The 12,829-nt window shown below is 40.8% G+C and overlaps 1 protein-coding gene across 2 annotated transcripts in view; it reads right to left on the reverse strand.

Moving 5' to 3' along the window:
• Nucleotides 1–11,141, reverse strand: part of TM2D1 (TM2 domain containing 1) — a 35,273-nt gene extending 24,132 nt beyond the window's left edge. For both annotated transcript variants that reach the window (XM_054720993.1, XM_054720994.1), the window contains exons 1-4: nt 10,946–11,141; nt 8,662–8,731; nt 7,462–7,570; nt 5,436–5,527 (exon numbers count right to left, since the gene is read on the reverse strand). In XM_054720993.1, coding sequence (XP_054576968.1) covers nt 5,436–5,527; nt 7,462–7,570; nt 8,662–8,731; nt 10,946–11,110 — 436 coding nt within the window. In that variant the 5' untranslated portion in view covers nt 11,111–11,141. The remainder of the gene's footprint in view (nt 1–5,435; nt 5,528–7,461; nt 7,571–8,661; nt 8,732–10,945) is intronic.
• Nucleotides 11,142–12,829: the final 1,688 nt, after the last annotated feature.

Here is a 12,829-nt window from a genome sequence, read left to right on the forward strand (position 1 = left end):
CACATCATTGATGTTTCTCTCTCTCTCCCTCTCCCTTCCTCTCTGAAATCAATTTTTAAAAAAATATTTTTTTTTAAAAAAGATTTTCAAATTTACCCATCTGACTTTTATTCTTTAACAACAAAGTCATAACTGTGGACTAACAAGAAACTTAAAATATACAGAAAGAAAATTTTTCTTAAAGGAACTTTTGTATTTTTATCAAGTGTTATGCAATTTCACCCCCCCCCCCTACAAATTTCCCTTTTTTAATCCTGAAGTAAAATTTATACAGTGAATTATCATATTCATCACTAAATTACTTTTAAAAAACAAGTTTCATATGTACATGATTTACATTATTTATTCTGTTCTTATAAAACTCCAATGACCATAAACAAAAGAAGTATTTTAAAAAGCTATCTATAAATACAACCACTGCTTTTTGTAACCATAAAGATTACATAAGATTACAATTAAATAGGATTATATACCAGTTAACATTGTTTTATCCAGTTAAGAATTTTTTTAAATGGAAGTAATCTTTAAATCGAAAATACCAAAATTCCTTAACCTTGGATTCATGGTAAAAATTAAAATTTAACTAAAAAATTTAAAATTTAAAAACACTGTTATTCGATATAGTATTTTAGATTAATTGATAAAACTAATCTTTAACATTAAGATAGCTTAAATGCAAGTAAGATGCAGATAAAAACCCTTGAATGCTTAAAGAGATAAGAGGATTTTCAGTTAAAGATAATGAATTTGACGTGCCCACTTAGCAACTCTCACACCAAAATCCCACTAAAAAATGGTAAAGGGATTTTTAAAATCACAAACCCAATGGAATAAAGATAATGGAAGATAAGACAACAAAAATTCAGGAGCTGTAACACAGACCTAATCTTGAGAAAGCTTTATCCTAAATCAACAGTCAAAATAAATTGTTGAGGGAATGAGAGAAAAAAAAAACTGTTGAATTAATGAACATCCAAAGGTTGTTGTGATAATAAAGTGAGTTATTTGAAGATTTTTTTAAAATACCTTTACGCTGAGCCATAAAGTTAAATGTTAATTATATTTGAAGATTTATAGAATCTCAGACTCAAACTAAAAGGTTCTCTTTGACTGAAGCTAATAATAGATTGGAGTAGCAGTAGCCAGAGAAAGGCAACTCTTGCCAAAGTTAGTGAACTAACATTCACTAACCAAAGCTACTATAGAGTTTTATACAGAGCTTTATACCTATAGTTTGATTGTACAAGGAAAAAAATTTCACAATGCACATATCAACATATTATTATGTGCTGCAGTAAGTCAAAAACATTAACTTATACTATAGGACATTACAGCTCATGGGACAAGCATTACAAGAAGCTAAAATGCCACTCATTATGCCAAATATTTAAAATATATTCACTATTGAAAATCATCACAGAATAAACTGTTCTAAAGAACAGTGTTTTCTCCTTCCTCCTAATCTTTTAAAAACTTTTTTAAAGTTAGAAATGTTTCAAAAAATCTATAATAATAAAAGGGTAATATGCTAATTAGACCAGATGTCATTCCAGACATCCTTCCTGACAAAGCCAGGCCTGGAGGGAAGCCAGCCCGGAGGGAAACCAGCCTGGGTCCCGGGTGCCTGCAGGAGGCCTGAAGGAAGCAGCCCAGGTCCTGGGTGCCTGCCGGTGGCTGGAAGAGGGAAGCAGCCCGGGTGCCGGCAGCCAGGAGAAGGAAGGCCTACTCTTGCACGAATTTTCGTGCATCGGGCCTCTAGTCCAGTGGTCGGCAAACTCATTAGTCAACAGAGCCAAATACCAACAGTACAACGATTGAAATTTCTTTTGAGAGCCAAATTTTTTACACTTAAACTTCTTCTAACGCCACTTCTTCAAAATAGACTCGCCCAGGCCGTGGTATTTTGTGGAAGAGCCACACTCAAGGGGCCAAAGAGCTGCATGTGGCTCTCGAGCCGCAGTTTGCCGACCACAGCTCTAGTCTATATATAGATCCTATTTTCTTAAAGAGAACTTAAAAAGAAAATGCAAAGACTAAGGCAGAAGGCTTTGGCTGTATTTTAACAATTTGATATCACCATGTCATTTTACTTTCTCATTATGAACCTAGTTTCTCTAACCATGCATCCATCCATCCATCCCATCCATCCATAATCTAAAAAGAGTAATACAGACTAAATGATTTTTGTTCTGGTAACTTGGAGGCCTTCCATGCATATTATATGGCTTTCCACTGTTATTGAAAGGTATGGTTGCTGTTACAAATGGCATGAATGTACAGTTACACCATTATCAGGCCAGGACTACTGAATCAATCTCTCTTCCTTCAGCTTACTCTGCCACCAGTCTTTCTCTATTTAAGCCATTAGCCACAATTCCTCCAGTATCATCTTCCTGAAATATAAATCTGACCATGATACTCCTCTGCTTACAAACTTTTAGGGCTTCTGACATTAAAGGGTAAAGTCCAAACTCCCTAAGAAGATTCCAAGTCTTTTATAATCTGACCACAGAATACCTGTGCAGTCACTTTTCACCTCCTGCCATCGTTCCTTCTACACCACAGGCTAATGTAGCCACCACTCTTTCAACATGCATACATGCTCCTTCATACCCAGTATTGCCCTTAATTGTTCTAATCAGCTTATCCTTCAAAACATAGTTCAAATGTCACTCCATCCAAGAAGGCCTCCCTCACACTCCAAGGATGACAAAACCGTCACTTTCTGTGCTCTCATAGCACTTTGCTATGGTTCTGTAATAGTGCTTTGTCATAAATTGATCTACAAACATATTCATTTTCTTTATAGCCAATATGAACTGTGATCATCATTATTTCCAGAGCACTTAGTTACTACTTCCTTGAAGGTGGTAAATACTGAATAAATTTTTGTTAACTGAATAAATCCACGTATACAGTATTTTAAACTTTGACTTCTATTTAGGACATTATAACACTGAGCTCCAGGTAGGGCTGTCAGAAACATACTTCCCACCACCCTCACAGTGAAGATTCTTCTTTGATCTCTAGTGCGTAGCAACATGAAAAGAATAAGATTCGCTTTGCTAGCTGCAAGAAGAGCATTCAGAAACTTTAAATTTGCTCAGTGAAGAGCTAATATAGAAGCGGAGTACTACAGTAAATAAAGCATGATCTCTTGAGCCAGAAAATTGGGGTTCAAATTCAGGTCACTGAGTGTCCTTGGGCAAATCTCTTAATCTCTTGACAATTTCCCTATCCATAAAACAAGAATGATAACAACAAATATGTCACAGTATAAAGCGAGGCCTCTAGAGTCAGTAAATCCCTTAACCTCTCTGGCGACAATTTTTCTACCTGTTAAAAAAGATTTAAAGAGGATGATAAACTCAAGAGAGATGCAAGGCTTAAATAAGGGCTGACATGTGAAAGTACTGCTTAAATAAAAGCTATCATCAAATGTAAATAGTTTTCATAAACTTTACTAGCTATGGTAAATGTGAAGATTCCAACTAAGAGGAAGGTATAGGGAGGGATGCTAAGGGTAATAAAAGTCAGGCTCCATACCAGCTTATGCTGGCTTCCGTATTTCTATTCCCAAGTCAACACTGAGAGTTTCAGATAGAAGAAAATATTTTTTGGAGAAATGCTCATTTACTCATAAAATATTTATCAAGCACTGTGTGCCCAGCATTAGCAATGACAGCTCAGGTCCACTGTCCTAAGTAAGTGACTATACTATCTCGAGTATGTGTTCTCATAATGATGAAGATAGATGAAAAAGTCCGTATTTCTTATCCAAGCTGAAGTATAGAGCCTTATATTCACAGAATAATATTAACTACTAGGGGCCCAGTGCACGAAATTCATGCACTGGGAGGGGGGAGGAGGTCCCTCAGCCCAGCCTGCCCCCTCTCACAGACTGGGAGCCCTCAGGGGATGTCCACAGGGAGCGGGCCTAAGTCGCAGTCTGGCCTCCCTCTGCAGGAGGCGACCGGGCTGATCAGGGGAAGGCACCTGCCCCATCACCCCACTGCTGCAGCCACTGCCAGTCACCGCAGCCACCAAGGTGTTTTCATCAACACAGACTCAAGTCCCTTCACCATGAAAAAATGACAACTTTCTTTAGGCATTTTCAAGATGTGTCTTTCATAGGATATGACATTTATTTTTCTTTTTTATTTTTATCCTCACCTGAGGATATGTTTCCATTGATTTTTAGAGAGTGTGGGAGAGAGAGGGACAGACAGAGAGAAACATCAATGTGAGAGGGACACTTTGATTGGTTGCCTCCTGCATGAGCCCTGACCTGGGCCCTGGCCAGGGAGGAGTCTGCAACCTAGGTACATGCACTTGATCAGAATCGAACCCGGACCCTGCAGTCGGCAGGCCAAGGCATTATCCACTGAGCCAAACCGGCTAGGACAGGATATGACATTTCTTAGCCCTCCAGCAGCGGACCTTCATTTTTTTCCTCCAGCAGTGTGGTGGAAAAACCCTAGATCACCTTTTTGGATTCTTATTACCCAAGTTACCAAGAACATTACCAGTGGTGTACAGGGAGCTTAGCCAATGAGTGGTCAGAAAAGGTGTTTCCTCTGCTGCTCACGCGCAGAGGCAGGACTGCTGGCAAGCCGAGGCTGGCACACCTCCCATCTCCAGGCCTGCTCAAGCCTCCACCATGGCTTGGGCAGAGCACCCCCGGCTCCGCTCAGGCCCTGCTCAAACCTCTGCTGTGGCTTGGGCAGGCCCCCGCTGGCTCCGATCAAGCCTGTGCTGCGGCTTGGGCAGAGGCCCCCCGGCTCCACTCCAGCCCTGCTCAAGCCTCTGCCACCCCACCCCCAGCCGCTCAGCACCAAGGCCCGTAGGCCAGCAGTGGACAGGGGTGTTCTGGGACCCCGGCCACTCAGGGTCTACGCACGGGCCTACAGGCTCTGAGCGGCCTGGGTCCCGAGGATGTTCCCAGGACCCAGGCCGCTGGGCACCTGGGTATGCAAATTAACCCACTATCTTTGTCAGGTTAATTTGCATACTCACTCCTGATTGGCTGGTGGGCATCACGGAGATATGGTCAATTTGCATCTTTCTCTTTTATTAGTGTAGATTCTACTCCAGGTACATGGAACTTCTGTAACTATTAATAATATGCAGAGATTTAATCTATAAGAATAGGTACATGCCCTAACCAGTTTGGCTCTGGATAGAGCATCAGCCTGAGGACTGAAGGTTCGATTCCGGTCAAGGGCATGTACCTTGGTTGTGGGCACATCCCAGTAGGGGGTGTGCAAGAGGCAGCTGATCGATGTTTCTCTCTCATCGATGTTTCTACCTCTCTATCCCTCTCCCTTCCTCTCTGTAAACAATCAATAAAATATATTTTTTTAAAAAAAGAATAGGTACATTTACCTACCACACAAGGTTCACAAGGACTTTTTTTTTTAATGAAACATACTCACCCAAGGCAGGGTATCCAAGGTAAAATCGATCTGCTCCCAACCATCCAAGAAAAAGAGACAGTGCAACAGCCACTTTATATGAATAGCCATTTCTGCATGAAATTAGAACCTGAGTGTCACCTTCAACATGCAACATTTTAGAAAACAAAACTGCTAGTTATTATTTATTTGTTAATTGGTTCATTCATTCATTCAATTAATGCTTTTCAGATAGCTACTGCATGCCAACAACTATTCCAGGCTATTGGAATATTTTAATGAATAAAAGAGACAAAGATCCCTGCCCCTAAAGAACTAACAATCTAGTGGCAGCAAACAATAAAAATATTTACAGTAAATCATCTATTAAAAAAGCCATACATGTTATGAAAAAAAATGGAACAGGGTGTGTAGGGAATCCAGAATGCTAGGGATACAAACAGGAGCCATTTAAATAAGGTGATTAGAGGGCTTACGGGGAAGGTGATATTTCAGCGAAGACCTTAGGGAGGTGAGTCAGCCATGTCATGCCTCTGAAGGAAGAGTGTCCCAGACAACACACTGCTATTACAAAGGCAGCACACCTTACATGTTTGAGGTCTATTAAGGAGGACAGTGTGGCAGGAGTAGAGGCGGAAAAGGGAAGAATAGAAGACAATGTCAGAGAGGTAATAGGGGGCAAAGAGAGCAGCTCATGCAGGTCCTTGAATACCACTGTAAAGACTGCCTTTTACTCTGAGAGATCATGGAAAACTACTGTAAGGTCCAACCTGAGTAGCTAGTTGTTCTCAACAGATGACATTCTTAGTTACTGTATTATCTATAATAATAAAAGCATAATATGCTAATTAGACCGGACGTCCTTCTGTCCTTCCAGACGAAAGCCAGGGCTGCCAGGGAAGCTCGGGTCCCGGGTACCTGCCGGCAGCTGCAAGGAAGCCCAGGTCCCGGGTGCCAGAGGGAAGCCAGTGCCGGCAGCCAGGGGAAGGAAGGCCTACTCTTGCACAAATTTCGTGCATCGGGCCTCGAGTAGCCTATAATATCTTGGACCAGCACTTAGTAAATTGTCATTTGGAAAGTTTAAGGTAGAAATACCAATCTATAAATTTCAAAATTGTCTAAACCATATCTAAATACTTTGGAAATAATTCCTTTTAACAATTTTTACTTTACTAACGAGAACTCTTAGAACCCAAGAATCCTAAATGATTGGCTTAGCAAGATAGAATCTAAAGCCCCTCATTAATTCAGTGAAGTAGGGTCAAAAGAAAAAAAAAAAGCTCTAATAATAATTTCTAAGTATTCTAATAGAACTTGTAAAGCCAAATAGTGGTTATTTTTTTAAAATAAATTCAAATAGGTATCATCAAATAGCTGCAACAATGTACAGTTAAAAGGTAAAAATATAGTGCCAGCAATTAATAAAAGTGAATAAAACTAAGTTTTTAGCACAAAGCAAAAATAGAGGAATAAAATGTTAGCTTTACTGAAGCAAAATTAAAAGCAAACTTAAACGTCTTTTAAACAAAGAATATTCCTAACAAAATAAAGCCATTTATCTTAATATCCCAAACTAATATTTGAATTGTTTTACATTACCATTCATCATCCATGCTTATTACAAAAAATGAAACCAAGTTTCAAAATTCCCTTAATATGCAAATAACTTAATAGTTCGCATTCTTTTAATAGCACAAGTACACAGTCCTTTATTTTGAACTCTAGAAATCCCCCAAATTTTGAGAACAGAATTTTTTCCTAACTCATTTGGGTAGCCTAAATGACTGAATTAACATGGCATAAGGCCATTCAGCCTTCATTTATCCCAAGTAGTGAACAATAGAGTTTTACTTGGTTGATAAATTGCATTTATAAAACAATATAATATGCACACTTAAAGTACAAGTTTTCTGATACAAGCAAAATGTTAAAAGTTAAATTAGTAAAGAATTTCCCCCATAAATTAACTCTTTATCTCTTCACTGTATGCAATCAAGATACAACATAAGCAAGGGATTTGAAAATTTAATTTCAGTAAGGTACTTACACGTTTCGGCAAGATATGGGCTTGAGAAAACCAACTTCATGTCCAGTAAAATGTGTTTCATTGCCACTGAAATCTTTACAAGTTATGTTGGGTGCTGGAAAACATTGAACTAAAGGCAGAAAAAGGCAAGAAACCATTTTTTTCTTGTAGGAAAGGTATGATTTATGTGTTGTTTTTTAAGACTAGCAAAGCACACAAGAGAATATAACATATAGCAAACCACCTCCCAATAGAACATCTGACATGAGATTTTAATTTAGATAGGAAAAGCTACATTATAGATAGATAGATAGACAGACAGACAGACAGCCAACCCTGGCTGGTGTAGCTTAGTTAGTTGGAGTGTTGACTCATGCACTGAGATGTTGGTTGTGGGTTCAATACCTGGTCAGGGCACATGCAATTCCTGGTTGTGGTATTACACATTATTTTAGAATATATGGTCCCCAAAATCATTAGGTGAGGGTTTATCCATTTTCAAAACATCTCTAAGAAAATACTGATACAAAAAAGAAAAAAGAATGATGCATATTTAAAATCCTTACCATACTGTTCTCATACTTAGGATGTACCCAAGTATATATATATTTTTTATTTATTTCAGAGGGGGAGGGAGAAATAGAAACATTAATGATGAGAGATAACCATTGATCAGCCACCTTCTGCATGCCCCTCACTGGGGATTCAGCTGGAAACCCGGGCATGTGCCCTGACTGGGAATCTAACCATGACCTTCTGGTTCATAGGTAGAAGCTCAACCACTGAGCCACGCCAGCTGGACTACCAATGTATATTTTACAAGTGCATAATGTGGGTGATACAGCTGCTCACTCTACCTTATTGTACTAACAGTCTCATTTCAAGTTCTTTACAAGTAATTAAAAATCTGAAGCAGCACCTTTGCATAACGTAGCTTGGTGAATAAAGGGCATCAAGACAGCTATATAAATTGATTCCAAAGGTTTAAAAAAATGAATGAAACCATAAAACTTCCCAGTTTTATAATTAAAGAGAATAAAATTCTTTTCTAATCCTCTAGCCAGTTCTCCAATTTTAAGTTGTCCCGGAAACTGAATAATGTTATAACTCAAGAAAAAAAACACACACCACAACACATTAATTACTTTTAGTGATCATTCATTAATCTAGGAAATAATGTTTTAAAACTTATTTTTAAAGACATGTTTCTGGAAGTCTTACCATGAGCTGTGTAGTTTGTACAGTTAACTGGTTCTTGTGTAGCATCACTTATTTTTGGATCTTTACAAATATATTTAAGAAAAGTTAAGGAAATGTGAACTCTATTCCAACACAAAACATTACCATCTGTTTAATATCTCATATATACTTATATTTATATTCACATGTAAAGGGAGACTGTTAATTTACCCAGGTCAAAAAAGACAAGTACAAACATATTGTCAGTATCACTAAATAATACCTGAACATTAACTTATTACAGGAAAAGTATATTAACTTAATGTATACTAAAAGCTCTAGCAAAGAATGCCATCCTTAAAGAACATCAGTTAGGGTTTAAGCACAGAGCACACACACACACACAACACACACACAACACACAAAGAAAATAAAAATATTTACCAAATTATTGTAAGAAAGTTTTAAGGTTAAAAAAAAAAATCAGTTTCCAGAGATTTGACGGAACTAATTTATGGGGCCCCAAGTAGTGCCATCTACATAAGTTCATGTACCTTGAAAACCCTGTGAGGTCGATTCCCACATTATCATTCCCTCATTACGGAAGCACAAACTGAGGCTCCAAATCTGAGTGACTTCTCCAAAGTCATATGAATGATGGGTTGCAAAATCAGGTTTCCTGACTCCAAGCCTAGGGCATGTGCATCAGACTGCAGGGCAGATGGCGTTTTAGGTGGGTCTACATGGTCTCCCCAACAGGATTTTAAGCCTTTTGAAACAGATATAATAATTATATCCTTACAGATATTTAAAACACTTGGGTGCTTTTCTGTTTCCTAAATATTTTATTGACACTATAATGAGACAAGTGAGGAATTCACACGATGTCTCTGTTTAAGGTTTTGAATCAGCATTTGAAAACCTCATTTTTACGCCAGGAGTAACAGCTATTTTCCGGTTATCATCACCTTATAGTCCTATGTGCTCAGCCACTTCTCTCTAGGGTTCCAAAAGCACAACTCTTCGCATTGCCCAATTATTTTCTTTGCGAGAATGGCCCTGACCTTTTTGCCAAGAAAATAACTCAACCTGCTAAGTTAATGATTCTCAAACTTCAACAAAATGGTATTCAGCAAATAAGAGCTGTTCTGCCAAAAAAACAAATAACCACTGCCTCTCCTCAACTTACATAAAAATACTATAGGATAGAATTTTCTTAATTTTAAGATTTTCCCCTCCTAAAAATCTTTCCTTTATCTCTGACTTCTGCTATTAATTTTTCTGTTATGCAATTTGTATCAAAGTATCTAATTTTTGTACAAAAGTAACTATTTTCATTTGAATGCAGCTCCCACTTTATACTGTTCCTCAGTTTATCAGAACTGTTACATCGAAGAGACCCACTCCACCCCTTCAGCCTTAGTTTTCTCTTCGGTCAATCAACAGCTAACACCTATCCTTCCGTCTCTGTGCCAGGCATTATTCTAAGTCAGTGGTCGGCAAACTCATCAGTCCACAGAGCCAAATACAACAGTACAACGACTGAAATTCCTTTTGAGAGCCCAATTTTTTAAAACTTAAAACTTCTTCCAACGCCACGTCTTCAAAACAGACTCGCCCAGGCCGTGGTATTTTGTGCAAGAGCCACACTCAAGGGGCCAAAGAGCCGCGCATGTGGCTCGCGAGCCGCGCGGTTTTGCCCAGCACTGGGAAGTGATTTACCTGCAGGGCTCGTTTTATCACAACAGACCTTTACATTGGTCCGTCGTCATCGACCTTTTTTCGTCATGAGAAAACTTAGCTCCAATCATTGGTCCCCGGTTACAAAGGGGAGCAGGCATCTGCCCCCTGACAGTCTGGCATCGCAAGGGAGTTTGAGAATGATGAAAGGTAATAATAATAATACATGCGGAGTGAATGAATCAGGGGCAGCACACCCTGGCTTTGTCGTTGTTAACTACTAACAGGTCTCTCCCCAAGACGACAACCCTCCAGGGTAGGCCTTCCAATCCTTTTATTACTAGTGCCTAGGTTAGGGCCTGGCATAGCTCAGCACCTCTGTGTTGGCTGAACAAACCACCCCACCAGTGAAAACAAACAGGTGGGGCAGGAGGAAAAGCGCCCACAACCGTACAATCCCAAGGAAGTTTACACAGGGTGGCCAAGTTTTCCCCAGCCCTCGTCCCTCCTCGCCGCCCAGCGTCCCCCGGTCCTTAGAGGCCGCAGGCCACCGCTCCCGTCAGTGCAGCCCCAGCCCGCGGCCGGCGCCACGACCCCCGCGCCGCCCCGCGTCCACCTCTCCCCCGGGGGCAGCGCCTCACACAGGATATTGTCCCACTTTGAGGTCCTCGCACTTAGGCGACTCCTCGCCCCCGGCGGCGGCGGCAGCTCCCCAGGGTCCCGTGGTGACGGACACGAACCACAGGACACCCAGGAGCTGGACAGTCGCGGTCTCCAGAGCTGCCGGCCCGGAGGGCCAGGCGGCCGCCATGCTGGGGACCGGCGCGTCCCTCACGCCTTCCGGTTCCGCCTTCGCTGGGCGTGGATGGGAGAAGGGCGGGGGGGGGGGGGGGCGGGCTCTTAAAGGGACCTAGCCCGGGCGGCTCGCAGGTTCACCTCTCGGTCGGCCCGCTGACTCAGCTGGGAGAGCGTTGGTTGGCTTTGCAGAGGGGGGAAAAAGGAGAAGGCTTGCCCAACTCCAACCAGCCCACGGCTTACTCCCGGGCTAACCCTGCTCTGACTGTCTGCAAACGTGCCAGCGGAGCCCGGCGATTTGATAAGCGCTCCCCAAACATCTCCGTTAGTCCAGGATGGATGTGGGTTTGCAGATAACGGACCTGGCTTAAAGGACACCTAATAAGCATGTCGACCTTAGGACGGAGTTGGAATAAAGGTGATGTTTGTCCGATTTCAGAGTCTGTGCTCTTAGGACGAGGATATAATGGCCTCCCTGTTATCCTAGACTCCTAGAGAATTGGTGGAAGGCTGCTGCCAACCGCACTGAAGGACGCTGGCGCACAGCTGGGCATCGCACCCCTCTTTTCTTTAGCGAAAGTTTAGGTGAGGGAAGGGGCCTATGACAGGAGACCAAAGAGATTACCAAACGTTGGAGGTTTTGTTTTTGTTTTGTTTGTTAAGATTTTATTTTTTTTACTTAATTTTAAACTCTACATTAAATAACTACAATATTTTAGAAAGGCATTTTGTTTATCGTTGTTTTAATTTAGGATGTTTGTCTGATACTATAGAACAAATATACAGCAGTTCCATTGAAATCCCGGTTCCAGCTTACAGGGCTCTGTCCAATTCCCTAGTGCAGCAGGTTCTTCAACAGAAAAGTGGAATTATTATACCTCCAGAGAGCCATAAGGGATTAGAACTGGATTACAGTTGTTTTTTTTAAATAAATGTGCTTCATTGGTAACGAGGGTATTTAGGTATCACTGTTTTGTCTAACCCAGTGATCGGCAAACTCTTTAGTCAACAGAGCCAAATGTCAACAGTACAATGATTGAAATTTCTTTTGAGAGCCGAAAACCGACTTCTGCGCCTGGGCCACGAAGTTTCAATCGCACTGTACGTGCGCGCCCGCACACGGTATTTTGTGTAAGAGCCACACTCAAGGGGCCAAAGAGCCGCATGTGGCTCGCAAGCCGCAGTTTGCCGACCACTGGTCTAACCTAATGGCTCCAAAAGCTAAGTGAACATGTGATTCACCAGGGTGCTGTTCAAGATGTAAATTCTTTGGCCTCATCCCTAGAGATTCTGATTTCTGGTTCAAGATAGGGGAACCACTTTTCTAATATAATTCCTTTACTTGCAGATGAGTTATTGGTTATGCAGACGCATTCAGTGGTTTGAAACTAGGAATTGATCTTTGGCTTTTCAGTTGAGCTGGTTGTAATTAGACAAACTGAAAGCAGCAGAAGAGTTGGAGGGGTTTTTCCCCTCTATCCCTTCTTTCTACATTTTTATACTAAAACTTCTGTAGTGGGGATATCTTTTATACTGACCAAATATATATTTTTAAGTGGAAGTTTAATCTTTTTTTCCTAATGTAAAAGTATTTGAATTTGAATGGTGCCTCTTCGTCCATAGTAGCACTGATTTTGAAGAATTGTATTATGCAGCGATTCCCACACTTTATGGAGCATCAGAGTCATCAGGAGGTTTTGTTAAAACACAGAAGGAGCCCTGACTGGGGTGACTC

Source organism: Eptesicus fuscus, chromosome 9 (genome assembly GCF_027574615.1).
Source record: "Eptesicus fuscus isolate TK198812 chromosome 9, DD_ASM_mEF_20220401, whole genome shotgun sequence".
NCBI lineage: Eukaryota > Metazoa > Chordata > Mammalia > Chiroptera > Vespertilionidae > Eptesicus > Eptesicus fuscus.